Source organism: Bombina bombina, chromosome 2 (genome assembly GCF_027579735.1).
Source record: "Bombina bombina isolate aBomBom1 chromosome 2, aBomBom1.pri, whole genome shotgun sequence".
In the NCBI taxonomy this organism is placed as follows: Eukaryota; Metazoa; Chordata; class Amphibia; order Anura; family Bombinatoridae; genus Bombina; species Bombina bombina.
Window position 1 is genome coordinate 89,310,859 of NC_069500.1, and position 20,685 is coordinate 89,331,543.

General features: G+C 39.7%; 1 protein-coding gene across 1 annotated transcript in view; it reads left to right on the forward strand.

The window, feature by feature from the left end:
* The first annotated feature begins 2,965 nt into the window (after positions 1–2,965).
* SEC11C (SEC11 homolog C, signal peptidase complex subunit) overlaps positions 2,966–20,685 on the forward strand; it is a 55,229-nt gene continuing 37,509 nt past the window's right edge. The window contains exon 1 of the mRNA XM_053701170.1: positions 2,966–3,144. Coding sequence (XP_053557145.1) covers positions 3,103–3,144 — 42 coding nt within the window. The 5' untranslated portion in view covers positions 2,966–3,102. The remainder of the gene's footprint in view (positions 3,145–20,685) is intronic.

Consider the following 20,685-nt stretch of genomic DNA (forward strand, 5'->3'; position numbering starts at 1 on the left):
GAATCTCTGAATATCCATTGACATGTATATATTTTTTTTTTAGTAGACAACCCAAAGTAATGATCTAGGCCCATTTTGGTATATTTCATGTCACCATTTCACCGCCAAATGCGATCAAATAAAAAAAATTGTTCACTTTTTCACAAATTTTTTCACAAACTTTAGGTTTCTCACTGAAATTATTTACAAACAGCTTGTGCAATTATGGCATAAATGGTTATAAAATCTTCTCTGGGATCCCCTTTGTTCAGAAATAGCAGACATATATGACTTTGGCGTTGCTTTTTGGTAATTAGAAGGCCGCTAAATGCCACTGCGCACCACACGTGTATTATGCCCAGCAGTGAAGGGGTTAATTAGGGAGCATGTAGGGAGCTTTTTGGGGTAGTTTTAGCTTTAGTGTAGTGTAGTAGACAACCCCAAGTATTGATCTAGGCCAATTTTGGTATATTTCATGCCACCATTTCACCGCCAAATGCGATCAAATTAAAAAAAAACGTTAATTTTTTCTCAATTTTAGGTTTCTCACTGAAATTATTTACAAACAGCTTGTGCAATTATGGCACACATGGTTGTAAATGCTTCTCTGGGATCCCCTTTGTTCAGAAATAGCAGACATATATGGCTTTGGCATTGCTTTTTGGTAATTAGAAGGCCTCTAAATGCCGCTGCGCATCACACGTGTATTATGGCTAGCAGTGAAGGGGTTAATTATGTAGCTTGTAGGGAGCTTGCAGGGTTAATTTTAGCTTTAGTGTAGAGCTCAGCCTCCCACCTGAAACATCAGACCCCCTGATCCCTCCCAAACAGCTCTCTTCCCTCCCCCACCCCACAATTGTCCCCGCCATCTTAAGTACTGGCAGAAACTCTGCCAGTACTAAAATAAAAGGTATTTGGCCCCCTTTTTTTTTTTTTTTTTTTAAAAAGAAGCATATTTACATATGCTGATGTGTAGGATCCCCCCTTAGACCCCAACCTCACTGATCCCCCACCAAACAGCTCTCTAACCCTTCCCCTCTGCCTTAATGGGCGCCATCTTGGGTACTGGCAGCTGTCTGCCAGTACCCAGTTTTGTAAAAAAATGTGCATTTTTTTTTTAAAAAAAATGCCCTTTTCTGTAGTGTAGCTTTCCCCCCCCCCCCCCACCAAGACCAACCCCCAACCCCTTCCAGGTCCCTTAGATTACATTTTTAATATTTAAATTTTATTAGTTTTTTTAACTTTTAACTTTTCTGTAGTGTAGCAGTTCCCACCCGCTCCCGCCCCGTGCACCCCCCGTGCACGCGCGCGCTCCCGCCCACCACCCCCCGTGCACGCGCGTGCTCCCGTGCGCGCCCCCGTAGGTCCCGCCCCTGATCCCACCCCCCTCCACTCCACACAGAGCATCGATGGCCGCCCACCCGCCTCCCACGTAAGCTCCCACCCACCAACGATACCGGCCATCGATGTCCGGTGCAGAGAGGGCCACAGAGTGGCTCTCTCTGCATCGGATGGCCAAGGGGGGTTATTGCAGGATGCCTCCATATCGAGGCATCACTGCAATAACCGGAAAGCAGCTGGAAGCGAGCAGGATCGCTTCCAGCTGCTTTCCAGACCAAGGACGTACGCCACACGTCCTCGGTCATTAACTGTATTTTTTTTGAGGACGTGTGGCGTACGTCCTTGGTCGTTAAGGGGTTAAAGGGGCATGAAACCCACATGTTTTCTTTAATGATTTAGAAAGAACATGCAATTTTAAACAACTTTCTAATTTACTTCTATTATCTATTTTGCTTCATACGCTTTATATCATTTGCTGAAAAGCATATCTAGATAGGCTCAGTAGCTGCTGATTGGTGGCTGCACATAGATGCTTTGTATGATTGGCTTGCCCATATACATTGCTATTTCTTCAACAAAGGATATTTAAAGAATGAAGCAAATGAGATAATATGAGTTAATTGGAATGTTGTTTAAAATCGCATTCTAAACTTTTGGGTTTAGTGTCCCTTTAACTGACTATGATGAAAATGATAAAAAGATGCAATGCTTTTGAGTTATATTTCAATACAGTAATTTCTACATTATAATAACCAGACACTCATCTTAATTATATGCTGGTTTTAACAACAACATGCCAGCCTGACCATGATGTGACCATAGTATTATTGTAATTCATCTTGGTTTTTCCCATAATGTAAAAGGGTTTCTTACAAATGTTCTATGGTTACCTATTATTACTACACAAATTCAATACACTACTGTACTCATTCTCCGTTTGTAAAATACCTTTATTTTATTCCCATAGGTTCTTGACAATGTTTTATGTAACAACCCCTTATGAGCCTCTGAAACATTGCCTGTCACTGATTAATATAATTAAAATAAAGATATTAAAAAAATATGAAAGTGCGAAAGTGTATTGGGTGTGCGTGAGTCGGATTTTGGCAGTGCCTCAGCACTACAGCCACCATTACAAAAGATAAAAGTGCTATATTATCCTCACAGGAACTGGTGCAACCTAAACAGATGTTTTTTAAAAAATCCCATTTTTAGTAAAAATCTGTTTCGGATGCAAATTTTTTTTTTATACCAGAGGCACCAGTACAAAAAAAATTGAGTAGGCGAAGTACTATATTCTTCTTACCGGAATTAGTAAACGTTAACATGATACGACGTAAACTGACAGATGGAAATAAAAAATTATTTTTTCAATAAATTCTGATTCTGATGGAAATATTTTTTTATACAAGAATAACTGTATTAGTTTTTAATGAAACCGTATCAGCACGATCAACGTCTATTAGAAAACAGCATTTTATGATCTTAATAGCAGCAAAAATATTAGATATTAAAAAACTTTTTTGCATTATGGGATTTGTAGTCTCTCTGAGAGACTTCCTATTCTTAGAACAGAAGAGAGCGTGTCCACTAAGGACTACATGCCCCATGATTCCTTGCGAGCGGCCTATGAACAAGGACCACATGGAACAGTAAAGAAGGAAAGGGGCAGGCTGGGTATCTCAGCAACAGCCGGGTGCCTCTGCTGCTGGACCCGTGCATTGTGCCCGGTAACTCTATGCCCTTCTGTCACCGAAGCACGGTAGCATAGACACAGCCAACATGGACCTGTTAGGGGACCTCAGGAGGATGAACAAGCGGCAGGTGAGTGACATTTGGATATTATGTATCAGCTTCTGGCAGACTGATGCCAGGGCCCCGTGTTCTCTCCCCCATATGATCACTGCACAGCTGCTAGTGAGAGTCACATCACAGTGCCAGTACACTACAACTAATAATAATACACCGGTATTACACTGCGCTAGAAAATCACATTTATCTGTTTATTAGGCTATTACGTTACAGTAGAACTATTATTATTACAAATTTATTATTATTAATAATAATGATAGTTATATTAGCACCTAGGTGCAATAATACTATCTGTATTACACTGCACTATAAAAAACATTTATTTGTTGATAATTACAACAGAGGTATTATTACTACAAAAGTATTTTTATTATTATCAATAATAATAAGTTATACAGTATCTCTCAAAAGTGAGTACACCCCTCACATTTTTGTAAATATTTTATTATATCTTTTCATGTGAGAACACTGAAGAATGACACTTTGCTACAATGTAAAGTAGTGAGTGTACAGCCTTATAACAGTGTAAATTTGCTGTCCCCTCAAAATACCTCAACACACAGCCATTAATGTCTAAATCGTTGGCAACAAAAGTGAGTACACCCCTAAGTGAAAATGTCCAAATTGGTCCCTAAGTGTCAATATTTTGTGTGGTCACCATTATTTTTCAGCACTGCCTTAAAGGGACACTGAACCCAAATATGTTCATTTGTAATTCAGAAATAGCATGCAACTTTCTAATTTACTCCTATTATCAATTTTTCTTTGTTCTCTTGCTATCACTATTTGAAAAAGAAGGCATCTAAGCTTTTTTTTTTTGGTTTCAGTACTCTAGACAGCACTTTTTTATTGGTGGATGAATTTATCCACCAATCAGGAAGGACAACCCAGGTTGTTCACCAAAAATGGGCCGGCATCTAAACTTACATTCTTGCATTTCAAATAAAGATACCAAGAGAATGAAGAAAATTTTATAATAGGAGTAAATTCAAAATTTGTATAAAATTTCATGCTCAATCTGAATCACGAAATTAAATTTTTGGGTACAGTGTCCCTTTAACCCTCTTGGGCATGGAGTTCACCAGAGCTTCACAGGTTGCCACTGGAGTCCTCTTCCACTCCTCCATGACGACATCACGGAGCTGGTGGAACCTTGTGCTTCCCCACCTTCCATTTGAGGATGCCCCACAGATGCTCAATAGGCTTTAGGTCTGGAGACATGCTTGGCCAGTCCATCACCTTTATTCTAATCTTCTTTAGCAAGGCAGTGGTTGTCTTGGAGGTGTTTGGGGTCGTTATGTTGTAATACTGCCCTGCGGCTCAGTCTCCGAAGGGAGGGGATCATGCTTTGCTTCAGTATGTCACAGTACATGTTGGCATTCATGGTTCCCTCAATGAACTGTAGCTACCCAGTTCCGGCAGCACTCATGCAGGCCCAGAGCATGACACTCCCACAACCATGCTTGACTCTAGGCAAGACACACTTGTCTTTGTACTCCTCATCTGGTTGCTGCCACACACGCTTGACACCATCTGAACCATATAAGTTTATCTTGGTCTCATCGGACCACAGGACATGGTTCCAGTAATCCATGTCCTTAGTCTGCTTGTCTTCAGCAAACTGTTTGCGGACTTTCTTGTGCATCATCTTTAGAAGAGGCTTCCTTCTGGGACAACAGCCATGCATACCAATTTGATGCAGTGTGTGGCGTATGGTCTGAGCACTGACAGGCTGACCCCCCACCCCTTTAACCTCTGCAGCAATGCTGGCAGCACTCATGCGTCTATTTCCTAAAGACAACTTCTGGATATGACGCTGAGCCCATGCACTCAACTTCTTTGGTCGACCATGGCGAGGCTTGTTCTGAGTGGAACCTGTCCTGTTAAACCACTGTATAGTCTTGACCACCGTGCTGCAGCTCAGTTTCAGGGTCTTGGCAATGTTCGTATAGCATAGGCCATCTTTATGTAGAGCAACAATTCTTTTTTTCAGATCCTCAGAGAGTTCTTTGCCATGAGGTGCCTTGTTTACCTTTTAGTGACCAGTATGAAAGAGTGTGAGAGCGATAACACCAAATTTAACACACCTGCTCCCCATTCACACCTGAGACCTTGTAACACTAACGAATCACATGACACAGGGGAGGGAAATTGGCTAATTTGGACATTTCCGCATATTTACACTGTTATACATGCCGTGTACTCACTACTTTACATTGTAGCAAAGTGTCATTTATTCAGTGTTGTCACATGAAAATATATAATAAAATATTTACAAAAATGTGAGTGGTGTACTCACTTTTGTGAGATACTGTATTAACACCTAGCTGTACAGTATGTGCAGCATAATACAGCTATGTGCTGTTATTAGTTTTCATAATAATATATTTGTAGTAATGTTATGGGGGCCTATTTATGAAAGGCCTGTCGGATACGATCCGACATTGCGGATCATGTCCGACAGACCTCCACATTCAGCATTGCACCAGCAACTCTTGTGAACTGCTGGTGCAACGCCGCCCCCTGCAGATTTGCGGCCAATTGGCCGCTACCGGGGGTGTCAATCAACCCGATTGTATTCGATCGGGTTGAATTGCGGCGATCTCTGTCTCCTCAGAGCAGGCGAACAGGTTATGGAGCAGCGGTCTTTAGACCGCTGCTTTATAACTGGTGGGCTTCAAGCTCTATACAGAGCTTGATAGATAGGCCACATAGTCCTATCAACTTAGAAAGTGTCCGAATATTGAGTTACTTTTAATATACGTTTTAATGTGAACAGCTTAAAAAATCCACAGATCGGTGTCTATCTATCTATGTATGTTCCATAATGGTCAAAATTGTAATGTGTGTAAGTGCATTTCAATTTTGATTAGAAGCATTTAGTGGACTGTCAAAATAGTTTTAGTAAATGCTTCTACATTCAAACCCTGCTCCTCCCCAGAGCCGGTGGTAGTTTGTATGATGCAAATGGATGCGCTCTGACATCAGCTCTCATATTTGAATGCAGGTGCACTGGGCAAGATCAACATATGTACATATGCTTATAAAACAGTAAAACTCTTTCTCAAAGCATTTTTGCTACTTAATGCACTTTCCAGTTTTTTCTCCCCCCCCCCCACTCATTGAAATATTATATTGCACACATCATAATAGCATAACCTTTACAATTACCTTTACCTGTGTGTAATGAAGTCTCGTGAACTTATAATAATAATAATAATAATAATAATAATAATTGTGGTGGAATAAGTACAGTCTTTCATCCTTCTCAGGTGATAATTTGAGTACCATTAAGTGTGGGATCAGTGCCTGTTAACTGCACGGCACATGCATCTAGCCTGTGTGTATGTATATATAATATATATAATTTGTTACACAAATGCATTATATAAAAATGCAATTAAAGTTTCCACAACTGTGAGGCCTAAAAAGGATCCAGCCACACCAAGCTAAATTTTAGGTGTACGTGTCTTTAGTACTCTATGGCAGCAGTCGCCAACCAGTGGTCCATGGACCACTGGTGGTCCTCAAGAAGATGTTGGTGGTCCTTGACACCATCAAGCAGGAATTAATCTCCTCTGAAGGTGTCATCCCCGACACGCCGCAACTCCCTACAATGCCTGGCTGGACATCAATAAAAACCGACGGAGGGGTTAAATTACAATCTCCCTACGCACATTGCGTAGTACTGCGCAACTAGATTGTATTTTTATCTCCTCCTGCCCAGCTCGCTGCTCAGAGGAAGATGCTTCCATTCTAAAGCCAGCAGAGGTTGGTATAGTCTCGGATTGAAATAGTGGAATTAAAGTATATAAAAAAAGAAAATCTTAATTTTTTTTTTTCTCATATTTCATTTATTTTCTTCCCTTTACCTGTCTCTTTGTAGTAGTTTTCCTAATTCCTTCAGATGGACTTACATCACAAAGCCATTCCACCTGAATTCACAAGTAATTGCCATCCAGCAGATCAGCCGTATCCCACCAGTATTATAGTAATTGCCAGTAACATCAGTCGTGGTTAGCTCACATCCATATTGAGAGCTTTCTGATATAAACTTAATTTATGACTCCAATGTCTATCCATGATCATAAGTAGTTTTCAATAATTTCTAACTGGGGAGGTAACTTGGAAGTCTTGTGATCCTTTTAAACATAATTCTTTATTTCCCACTTTCTGCCTTTCTGTTTCCATTTGGAATTATTCTCTCAGTTTTGTCATTCAGTTAGTTAATTCCAAAAAATAATTCTTAAAAATGTGTAAATATATACATAATGTAAACTTAGCTATGGGTATACTAGTTATGTACAGTATGTGTGTGTATATGTATATATACACATTATAGAGGTTTGTACCTTTCTTAAAAAAAATCATGTTAGTGGTCCACGGGATTCAAAATTGTGAGTTTAGTGGTCCCTGAGGTCCGAAAGGTTGGCAACCCCTGCTCTATGGCAACAGTGTTTTGCAACATTATTTCTAGCTTTGGTATACAGTTTTAGAAAACACTGCTGCCATAGACTACGAAAGACACATGCACACTTCTGAACTCTTATGAGCCTACCTAGTTTTCCTCTTCAATAAGATACCAAGAGAACAAAGCAAAGTTGTTTAAAATTGCATGCTCTATCTGAATCATGAAAGTTTAATTTTGACTTTACTGTCCCTTTAAGTTCAGCAGTGTGCACGTGAAAATAATTTAGTTATGCATGCGCTAATCTAAAAGGTAGCTCAGTCAGAGCCCTTGTACAGTTTGGGTTATTGTTGGTAGTTCTTTCCAGTACGTGATATTTGTGTAATTTTCTTAAAATCAAGTTTTTATCCTTCAGTGATATAATTAGTATCACATTGTGACACGTGGAATAAGGAAGATGCCAAGGGCAAAGCAATATGTAAACAAGCCTGGCTGTGATAGTCACTATTTACACTATAACTGCTTCCAGTTGCTCAGACATTTCCAAGGGTTTACGTTAAAATGTTTTCACATGATGGGGCTATTATATTAAAGGGACACTGAACCCAATTTTTTTTCTTTCACGATTCATATAGAGCATGACATTTTAAGCAACTTTCTAATTTACTCCTATTATCAATTTTTCTTTGTTCTCTTGCTATCTTTATTTTAAAAGCAGGAATGTAAATCTTAGCAGCCAGCCCATTTTAGGTTCAGCACTATGGATACCGCTTGCTTATTGGAGGCTTACATTTACCCACCAATAAGCAAGCATAACCCAGGTTCTCAACCAAAAATGGGCCAGCTCCTATGGATCACATTCCTGCTTTTTAAATAAAGATAGCAAGAGAACAAAGAAAACAAAGAAAAATTGATAATAGGAGTAAATTAGAAAGTTGCTTAAAATTGCATGCGCTATCTGAATCATGAAAGAAAAATGTTGGGTTTAGTGTCCCTTTAATAATAAATGCAGTATATAATTCTCTATAAACAATTTAAATTGAGCCTTGCTAGCAAGAAATAAAGAGAGCCTGGTGAATCTCAGGAGCCTATGGTGGTGAATAGAAGAAATTTACTTCCAGCTGATAACTTTTTGAATTAATTATATATTTGTGAACAAACGACCTGGTCCAGCTGCTAGGTTTGAAATATATTTGCCAGCCATACTTAAAGGGACAGGAAACGCCAACATTTTCTTTCATGATTTGGATAGAACATACAATTTTAAACAACTTTCCAGTTTACTTCCATTATCACATTTTCTTCATTCTCTTGTTATCCTTTGATGAAGGAACAGTTGCACTACTGTCAGCTAGATGATCACATCTAGTCAGCCAATCTTAAAAGACAAATGTGTGCAGGCACCAATTAGCAGTAGCTCCCACTAGTGTAGGATATGTGCGTATTCTTTTTCAACAAGGGATACCAAGAGAACAAAGCAGATTTTGAAAATAGAAGTGAATTTAAAAGGGTCTTAAAATAATATGCTCTGATTCTTGCAAGTTTAATTTTGACTTTCCTATCCCTTTAAACATGTCAGTGCCACAAATGGGGAGAGGTAGAGGAGTAGTAAGTGACGTTTCAGTAAAGTGTTTGGTTGTGATCCTACAACCATGCAGAGCTCCCAACTGTTCTACATTTTGTGTGATTGTCACGTTTAGGAACTGTTCCACCCCAGCTTCCACTACCCCAGGACAATAAAAATCTGTCCATTCCCAGATCAGACAGTTAGGCTCACACATCACTTAGATGCTACAGCTGCACTTAGGGTTGCCACCTCAGCCATTTTTTCTAGATACTTATGAGTTATACATGCTGCATGGTGTGCAGATAGGAACATGAATTTACCATTGGAAGCACACATAGTGACCTCTCTGCACACCCTGCAGCATGGATAACTCATAAGTGTCCAGGAAAATATGGCCGAGGTGGCAACCCTAGCTGCATTAGTCATACCCACCAACTGCACTGACTCGCTGCCTAATTATGGCCGAGGTGGCAACCCTAGCTGCATTAGCCATACCCACCAACTGCACTGACTCGCTGCCTAATTATGGCCGAGGTGGCAACCCTAGCTGCATTAGTCATACCCACCAACTGCACTGACTCGCTGCCTAATTATGGCCGAGGTGGCAACCCTAGCTGCATTAGCCATACCCACCAACTGCACTGACTCGCTGCCTAATTATGGCCGAGGTGGCAACCCTAGCTGCATTAGCCATACCCACCAACTGCACTGACTCGCTGCCTAATTATGGCCGAGGTGGCAACCCTAGCTGCATTAGCCATACCCACCAACTGCACTGACTCGCTGCCTAATTATGGCCGAGGTGGCAACCCTAGCTGCATTAGCCATACCCACCAACTGCACTGACTCGCTGCCTAATTATGGCCGAGGTGGCAACCCTAGCTGCATTAGCCATACCCCCCAACTGCACTGACTCGCTGCCTAATTATGGCCGAGGTGGCAACCCTAGCTGCATTAGCCATACCCACCAACTGCACTGACTCGCTGCCTAATTATGGCTGAGGTGGCAACCCTAGCTGCATTAGCCATACCCACCAACTGCACTGACTCGCTGCCTAATTATGGCCGAGGTGGCAACCCTAGCTGCATTAGTCATACCCACCAACTGCACTGACTCGCTGCCTAATTATGGCCGAGGTGGTAACCAACCCTAGCTGCATTAGCCATACCCACCAACTGCACTGACTCGCTGCCTAATTATGGCCGAGGTGGCAACCCTAGCTGCATTAGTCATACCCACCAACTGCACTGACTCGCTGCCTAATTATGGCCGAGGTGGCAACCCTAGCTGCATTAGTCATACACACCAACTGCACTGACTCGCTGCCTAATTATGGCCGAGGTGGCAACCCTAGCTGCATTAGCCATACCCACCAACTGCACTGACTCGCTGCCTAATTATGGCCGAGGTGGCAACCCTAGCTGCATTAGCCATACCCACCAACTGCACTGACTCGCTGCCTAATTATGGCCGAGGTGGCAACCCTAGCTGCATTAGCCATACCCACCAACTGCACTGACTCGCTGCCTAATTATGGCCGAGGTGGCAACCCTAGCTGCATTAGCCATACCCACCAACTGCACTGACTCGCTGCCTAATTATGGCCGAGGTGGCAACCCTAGCTGCATTAGCCATACCCACCAACTGCACTGACTCGCTGCCTAATTATGGCCGAGGTGGCAACCCTAGCTGCATTAGCCATACCCACCAACTGCACTGACTCGCTGCCTAATTATGGCCGAGGTGGCAACCCTAGCTGCATTAGCCATACCCACCAACTGCACTGACTCGCTGCCTAATTATTGCACCAGACCTCCTTAGGGCGCCCTGACTCTGTTCCCAACAGCCAGGGGCCTCACTGTGTCTCATATGATGTATCAAAAAAAAAAGCTCTGTTTTGTTAAGGTGTTTTATTTTTAAACAAATGCTCTTCTTTTAATATGGGTTTACATCATTCAGAAAGTTGAAACAGTGATTCAAAGCTGCATTCCTGGAAAATACTCATGATTGGAGCATACACATGTATGCCTGCCACTCATTGGCTCACAGTTTTATCCTCATCTGGTGTAGCAAAGGAGCAACATGTTGGCTTTGTAGGGGATAAACACATATTAAAAAAAAATACATTTATTTAAAAATAAACTGCTCTTTAACAAATAGAGCATTTTATTTTTCCAACGTCCCATTACGATACAGAATAAGGATTTAGCATTATACAGATTATTGCATACACATTTATACTAGAATTTCTTAGCTTTGTACATTTCTTTGGAAGTTGTACAGTTTGCGTTTCCCTACTGATTTACTGGTACACTGTGATCTATCACAGTCTTGTTAGCGGTTTTGCCGGTCTCAGCAGGCCTCGCTTCAGTGTGATGTATTTAGTTATAGTACAATAAAATGAATGGCTTCTCTATTATTTTATAACTTTGACTTACATTTCCCAGCAGGATTAATATAATAGTGTGAAGTCCGAACAACTGGGTCTGGCTGATTAATACAAGTACATTTTATTTAAAAGGGGATCATTCTAGAATAAGATATATTTAATAATATTGGCAAGGAGTCAATCCATTCTACATTTTTTAAATTGTTACTATAATGCCATTTGTATAGCTGTAAAATTGTAACGTGTGATTGCAGTTTTATATATATCCAAAAACGCCCAGTACTACTCTAATATGTGTAATGTGATGCTCATTAATTCATGTTCTTCAAAACTGGTTTAACCAGAGCCAGTTCCTGTTTTCTTGTGTTCTGTTGCTGGTGATGAAATTCATCCAGATAATTAAATTTACTTCATTCTCTTGGTATCCTTTACCTAGGTAGTCTCAGGAGCATCATGGCACCAGGAGGTAGCTGGTGATTGGTGGCGATATGTGCTTCTTGTCTTTAGCTCACCAGATGTGTTCAGCTATATTCAAGTGGTACATTGCTGTTATGGAGATGATTTTAACTATGTGTTTAAGTCCTTTACAGCAGTTAAATACAGAGCATTCTATTATTGTTTGCCTATAATTTCCTTTTGTAATCTTATGTCTAAATGATCTTTTCTAATTAAAAGTTACAACTTTGCTGTTAGACTAAAATCAAACTGGATTTTAGACTTTTGCTCTACATTTATTTATCTTTGCTATTATTATCGATTATTTGTAGAGCGCCAACAAATTCCGCAGCGCTATAAACAAAGGCGGAGTACAACAAAACATTTATAGGGATCAAATGGGTAGAGGGCCCTGCCAAGAGTCGCACTGTTGTAGTCAGCTCTTAAGAAAGTGATCTACAAACAGCTGGACTCCTAGGCTTACATGCTAAGGGGGTTCAGGGGATAGCAATGGAGGAGAGGAACTGGTATTAGGAAAGGTTAGTGTAGGTTGTATGCATCCCTGAACAGTAGAGTCCTTAGGGAGCGCTTGAAGCTTTCAAAACTAGGGAGAGTCTTGTGGAGCGAGGCAGAGAGTTCCACAAGATGGGAGCCAGTCTGGAGAAGTCCTTTAAACGGGAGTGTGAGGAGGTAACAAGAGAGGAGGAGAGTAGGAGGTCATGATGAGCAGAGCGAAGGGGATGGGAGCGAGAGTATCTGGAGGCAAGGTCTGAGATATAGGGGGAGCAGTGCAGTTGAGAACTTTGTATGTCAGAGTGAGAATTTTGTGTTTAATTCTAGAGCAAGAGGAAGCCAGTGAAGGGATTGGCAGAGAGGTGCAGCAGATGAAGAGCGACGTGTAAGGAAGATGAGCCTGGCAGAGGCATTCATTATGGATTGTAAAGGAGCTAGGTAGACCAGAGAGGACGGAGTTGCAGTAATCGAGGCGGGAAAGGATGAGAGAGTGGATTCAAATCTTGGTTGTGTCTTATGTAAGGAAATGTCTAATTTTAGAGATGATTTTTAAGGTGGAAGCGACAGGCTTTAGCCAAGGACTGAATGTGAGGAGTGAAAGAAATATCTGAGTCAAATGTGACCCCAAGACATCGGGCATGCGGGTTTGGGGTAATGATGGAGTTCTTGACAGTTATAGAGAGATTGGGGGTGGAGATTTTGGAAGAAGGGGGGGGGGAAATAAGGAGCTCAGTTTTGGAGAGATTTAGCTTGAGGTAGTAAGAGGACATCCAGGAAGAGATGAGAAAGACAATTAGTGACATGGGTTAGCAAGGAAGGAGATAGGTCTGGTGCAGAGAAGTAGATTTGGGTGTCGTCGGCATACAAATGATATTGGAAACCGTGGGACTTAATTAGGGAACCTAATGAAGACGTAGTACCCCGACACAAAGTGGTGATGGGGCAGAGGAGGCCCCAGAGAAGGCTACACTAAAGGTACGGTTTGACAGGTAGGAAGAGAACCACAAGAGGGCTGTGTCACAAATGCTGAGGGTTTGGAGCAAAAGAGGATGTTCAACAGTATCAAAGGCTGTGGACAGATCAAGGAGGATAAGCATAGAGAAGTGGCCTTTTGATTTTGCTGTAAGTAGATCATTGGTAACCTTAACAATTGCTGTCTTTGTGGAGTGATGGGGACAAAATCCAGATTGCAGTGGGTCATGGAGGGAGTTTAATGCAAGGAAATGGGATAGGCGTGCATATACTAGTTTTTCTAGAAGCTTTGAGGCAAGAGGGAGGAGGGAAATAGGGCGGTAATTGGATGGGGAGGTTGGATCAAGGGAAGGGTTTTTTTGAGGATAGGTGTGACCAGTGCATATTTCAGAAATTAGGAAAATATACCGCTATATAACAAATATAGGCCCAGGGTGGTGCGCTGTTTCACGCAAGCAATATCTGGTTTATCACCGCTGTTTGCACATGTCTGAAGGAGCGATTGTATTACAAGTTGAAAGTAAATGCGAATGCGTTAGCGCAATCTCGATTTACAATAGAATGATTACTGTGACCTCAAAGCTCTGGTTAACTGTTACGAGAGACAAAAAAGTGTCACAAAATACACTGAAAATTACAGTTACACTCATAATAACACTATCTGGGCTCAAAGATATGAGGTCTCAGGTGTTAGGAAAAAAAGACAGGCAAAGGGCTTTAAAGGGCCAGTAAACCTATAAAATAATGTTATATAATTCTGCACATAGTGCAGAATTATATAACATTATATTAGCGCTAGCTTTATGCAATCTAATATTGCCTGTGAATTTTTATTAAAAAAGACTATTTTTCAGACCCGCTCTCTGTGCTCTTCTGAGCAGGTCTGTTTTTATCACAGAGCGCATCTGGCCAGCTGTCTAGTCACAGCCCGGCCCGACCGCGCCATTACACTCAGTGCAGCTCGCTCCCGCTGCAACCAATGACTGTGTATATTACAGCTGTGTCTGCACTTCAACTTTTAACAGGAATTTAGAATTAAATTACAGGTAAAGGGAGCAAAATAAATAATGGAAGTATATTGAAAAGTTGTTTTACTATATACAATCAACCAATTTATATTAATATATTGTGTGTTTACTGTCTCTTTAAGGACAAACATGATTAAGGGCCTGTTTTAAGGGGCATTATTAGCATAGTGGGCTTCTGTGCAAATTTATATGTGTGTGTGTATATATATATATATATATATATATATATATATATATATATATATATATATATATATATATATATATATATATATATATATTTTTATTTTATTTTTTGCATAGGAAATTAGCACATCTAGGCAAGCATCTCCGCTTGCTTTTCCATATACATTGTTACCAAAGCACAAGGGGATTCTGGGTAAGATATGCAAAATCTCAGACTTTTTGCTTCAAATACTGTTTTAACACAGCAGTCCGTTAAATCTTTAGTAACAGATTTCGGATTGCTTTAGGTAAAGTTCATTTCAGGGTTAAATCAAAATTCATTAAAATTATGGTGGAGATAAAAGTTTGAGATTAAAATCCTCCATGTTTCCTATGCAGTTTTTTTTTAAATTTTTTTATTGATTTACTTCTGAGACATGGAGGATTTTAATTTCAAACTTTTATCTCCACCATAATTTTAATGAATTTTGATTTAAAGGGACAGTCTAGTCCAAAATAAACTTTCATGATTCAGATAGAGAATGTAATTTTTAATAATTTTCCAATTTACTTTTAGCACCAATTTTGCTTTGTTCTCTTGGTATTATTAGTTTAAAGCTAAACCTAGGAGGTTCATATGCTAATTTCTAAGCCCTTGAAGGCCGCCTCTTCTCTCAGGGCATTTTGACAGTTTTTCACCACTAGAGGGTGTTAGTTCACGTGTGTCATATAGATAACACTGTGCTCATGCACGTGGAGTTCCAGTGAGCCAGCTCTGATTGTCTAAAACGGATGTCTGTCAAAAGAACTGAAATAAGGGGGCAGTTTGCAGAGGCTTAGATACAAAGTAATCACAGAGGTAAAAAGTGTATTTATATAACTGTGTTGGTTATGCCAAACTAGGGAATGGGTAACAAAGGGATTATCTATCTTTTTAAACAATAAAAATTCTGGTGTAGAGTACTGTCCCTTTAACCCAGAAATGAGCTTCACCTAAGCAGCAATCAGTAATCTATCTGCCAATGAAGAGTTCTAATAAGAATGAAACAGGCTGTCTAGCAGTGATTTCTGTATTTGCTGCATACACCCTATTAAGGGATTGATGTGTTTAAAATGGTATTTGAAGCAAAAAGTCTGAGATTTTGCATATCTAATTTGCATATCTTACCCAGAATCCTCTTGTGCATTGGTAACAATGTATATGGAGTTTTACTGGCGAAAAGCAAGCGGGGATACTTGCCTATTGATTTACTTCTGAGACATGGAGGATTTTAATCTCAAACTTTTATCGCCACTATAATTTTAATGAATGAATATATATATATTAATTAGTCATCATGTTTTACTTTCACTGTATCTTTTGTTTCTATATGGTTCTATGAAAATCTTTGTAAACTACTTGAAAATCCTGTAATACCATTTTTTTTTCTCATACTTTTTGTGTTTATCAAGATTTTTATTGTTCTGTTGTTTCTATCCCTTTTCTCATTCACACAGCGACTTATGCTTCCATACAGTGTTTTTGTATGGGAATTGTGATGGAATCCAAGCTTAAGGTAGCAGAATATATTTGTTCAATAATAAACAGCAGAAGCTAAAGCCTTGACCTTTAGACAACCCTAAGGCAGCATTGTGGTAAAGAATACCTTCATGGCACACTTTCTGATTATTATTGGATGGCCTGATACCGCCTGATACCCTCTGATGCAGACTTTGTTGCTAGGAATAAATTATACTTCTATGTGATCTGTGACGTATTATTTTCTTTTTGATGATGATGATTGGTAAATTGATTTTAGTGTATGAAGAAACAAGGAATTTCTTCCTTTTTATGTAGTAGATTGTTTTATTATTCAATAAAATGCATGTATCCAAGCTTCCCTGATGGTTACAGTACGTCTTATATTAAAGAGACATGAAGGCATACATTTAAACTCCCCTAATTCACATAGAATATGCCATTTTAAAAGACTTTTTAATTTACCTCTATTAATTAATTTATTTTGTTCTCTTGGTATCATTTTCAAAAAACTTACCAGGTGTGGTCAGCTTAGGGTTGCCACCTTTTGCCCAGAAAATTCCTGGACACTTTTTAAGTGGGCGTGTAGAGGGTGTGGCTTGGGGCGTGATTTGGGGGTGTGACTTGGGGCGTGGTTTCACACGCCTTTAAATTCATTATGAAATATATTTTTTTAATATATATATATATATATATATATATATATATATATATATATATATATATATATATATATATATATATACAGTGTGTGTATATATATATATACACACATAATTAAGCCCCCACAAAAAAAATGACCAGCAGACACAGCCAAGTATTACTTACAGTGTGGCTGCACTGCTCTGCACTTGTTGGCTTAGGAAGGCTGCGTACTGCTGGCTGCTGCACGGACTTTATAACACAACTTTATACTCAGCCTTTGTCACAGCTCTGAGACAGTTTGACACATACATATTTTTTTTCTCTCAATGTTTCTAAATAAGAGTTTATAAAATGATTACTATCAATCAAAACTGGATTTAAGAATAACTCTAAAACAGAGACTGAAAATCGAATAAATTACTAGGTAAAGTGGAAGTATTCAGGGTGTAGATATTTTAAACAAAGTTATAGAATAAATTAAAAGATGCAGTGTGTGTGCTCTTTCCAACAGTATATCATTTGTATATATTTAATTTGGTAGCAGTTTTCTGGGAAGTAAGAACAACTATCACAGAGGGTTATGAGACAAGTCATCTTGTTTATCTCTAGTTAGGTGACAAAGGTTCGCATTCCCATTTCCCTGGGTGTTTACCCTGTGCTATTTTCATACAGACTCCTCCTGTCCCCTGCACAATTGTAAAACTGCCAGTTTAGTTAGGGGCTACATGTTCCCGGGGTTACCTGCACGCTTATGGCCGTCATGTCCGTTCTCTGATCCCAGCTTTGCACTGAGATGGCACAGTGACAGACTGCTGGCCGCTGTCCCACTCCTCCCACATCATCCTCCACCTCACTCTCAGTCTCCTGCAGACTCCACCTACCCGGTTAGTAACCCCGGGCTAAGCGCTCCTCTGGCCAGCATATTTTTTGTAAAGTCTGTGCAAACTGCTACGCAAGGGGAGTGCTTAGCCCGGGGCATTTGAGGCTAGTTCCCGGGACACGGGACATAGAGCCTCAGACCGGGACTGTGATTGTACTGTAAATAATCTTGGTGCGGTATGGAATTCTTCTGCCTGTAAAACTACCGACAGTTTGTGATTAGTATGATCACACCTGGTTGGCCAATGACAAGAGGCATATGTGTGTAGCCTCCAATTAACAGCTAGGTCCCAGTAGTATTTTGCTACTTCTTCGCCAATCTACTTATTCTCTTCAACAAAGTACCTTTAACCATGCAGTTTGTTCAATAACTAATATATCTTTAAAGGGACATTAAACACTAAATAAGTTTAATTATATGCCTTCTAATTTAGTGCCGCCATTTTGGAACCTAGGTTACACTGCAGGGATCTAAAGCAGAGTTGCTGCACATGTGCAAACACACCGGCTCCGGAATGCACCAAAAGCTAGATTTCAACATAGCGGAACACATGACTAGAAGTAGGTGGGAAATGTATGTATTGGGTACTTGTAAAGCGTGGCTAATCACCCGTAAGGGTCTCAAAGTGCTGCTCACTTTATCGACCTCAGAAGGATGAAAGGCTGAGTGGACCTCGTTGGGGATCGAACCTGCAACCCTTGGGTTGCTACAGAGCTCAGCCACAGTGCCTTAGCATGCTGCGCTATCTGTCCAGGAAATAACTTCAAACTAATCTAGATAATTTAAAGGTACTTTAAAGGGACAGTCTAGTATTAATTAAACTTTCATTATTCAGATAGGACTTTTAATTTTAATCAACTTTCCAATTTTACTTTTATTATCAAATTTGCTTTTTTCTCTTGTTATTCTTAGTTTAAACTAAACATAGGTAGGCTCATATGCTAATTTCTAAGCCTTTGAGGGCTGCCTATTATCACATGCTTTTTAAATCTCTTTTCAACACAAAGAGATAGAAAGTACATGTGAGCCATATAGATAACACTGTTCAGGCACAGGGGGTTATTTAAGATCTAGCACAAAACAATGCTAAATGCAAGACAATAGATAATAAACAGTCACAGTCATGTGATCAGGGGGCTGGAAGAAGGTTCCTAGATACAAGGTAATCACAGAGGTAAAAAGTGTATTAATATAACTGTGTTGGTTGTGCAAAACTGGGGAATGAGTAATAAAGGGATTATCTATCTTTTAAAACAATAACAATTCGATGGTAGACTGTCCCTTTAATGACTCAGATAAAGCATGCTGTTTTAAGAGACTTTTCAATTTACTTCTGTCATCATTTACTTAATTTTCTTAGTATCCTTTATCTAGATAGACTCAGGAGGAGCAATGCAATACTGGCACCTAGCTAGTGATTGGTGGGTACACACTTCTTCCTCTTGTCATTTGCTTACCAGAATCTTTATCTAGCTCCCAGTAATGCGTTGCTTAACTGGAGGTGACTTTAAACCTTTTGCAGAGGTTAACACATTGTTATATGCAACCAATAGTGCAATGATAAAATACTCTAATGCATTAGAGCATTTTCTTATTGCATTTGTATGCCCTTTTAACCCCTTCATGCCATTAGGACATTCCATTACACCCTAATTAATGCTCTTAGGACAGCATGGAACATCCTTATTTTTTTTGGCATCCTGAACCCCCCCTGCTTTCATGAAACAAAACATCCGTCTGGGGGACAGGACTAGCATCGTAGGCAGTGCCACAGAATCTGATCGCAGTAACAATCACGTGACTTCCTGTTTCCTATTAATGTTTTCGTCGGAACTTCCTTCCGATCGTTAACACTTGGCCCCATCCTAAAGGGGTTAAATGCCTTCAGACTGTGTAATTTTGAGATGGCTGCAAGGTGGCCAATATAGTTATTTTAAATCTCCTGAAAAGGGGGTGATAACCCTGTTGTTTTACATCAGTCTGGAGATTGAGGCGCCTGTTACACAGCGTATTTTTATAAATATTTGTATATAGAGTGTTTGTTTTTATTTTTTATGTAGCCGGGGTTGTAAGCGCTGTGGCTCCCTGGTGACATTTATTTTGTTTTCGCTATTTCATGAGATCGTAAAGCTTGTATTTTCCCACAGTGTTATAACATCCCAAGTGTTATATTTGTTTTCTGAATGAAAACAAAATGTAGCAGATCTCGACCATGAACATCTGTTGATTACAGTAAATATTGAGTAGAAATCACTCCCCAAAGTTTTATTAAACTGTCTGGCAGTGGTTTATAAACATGTGCATCACTTATAGCTCTACCTCATTTAATGGGATTGGTTTCAGAGCATGTATACTTTCATAACCCAATATGTACTGTTTAACAAATAAGATGTGCAATTTAAAGGGACATGAAACCAAATTTTTTTTTTACTGATTTAGTCAGAGCATACAATTTTGAACAACTTTCCAATTTACTATTATTATCAAATTTGCTTCATTCTCTTGGTATCCTTTATTGAAAAGCATACCTAGGTAGTCTCAGAAGCTGGGAGCTAGCTGCTCATTGGTGGCTGCATAAACCTATCTCTTATCATTGGCTTACTGATATGTTCAGCTAGCTCCCAGTAATGCATTGCTGCTTCTTTAATAAAGGATATCCAGAGAATGAAGCAAAATTTATAACAGAATTAAATTGGAAAGTTTTTTTTTTTTTTTTTTATTCTATAATCTCTCCGAATCACAAAAGATTTTTTTTTTGGGCTTGATGTCCCTTTAAAATAAAGAGCCATTATAGGCCTACTAAAAAGTTGATGACTGGATAAAATTTTTCCAATATACATCTATTAAAAATATTTTATTGTTTCAGAGATATTTAAGTTACAAATTTTTAATGATTCCACTGCTCATGGAAAGCTGAAATTCAGCTTCCAATTATGCTGTGAGTCTCACGACCGACAGGTAAGTCTGGGTCTGTGCAGTCCAGCTCCTCACAGCTTAATGAAAGAAGATCAGGCTGTCAAATGTAAAATAA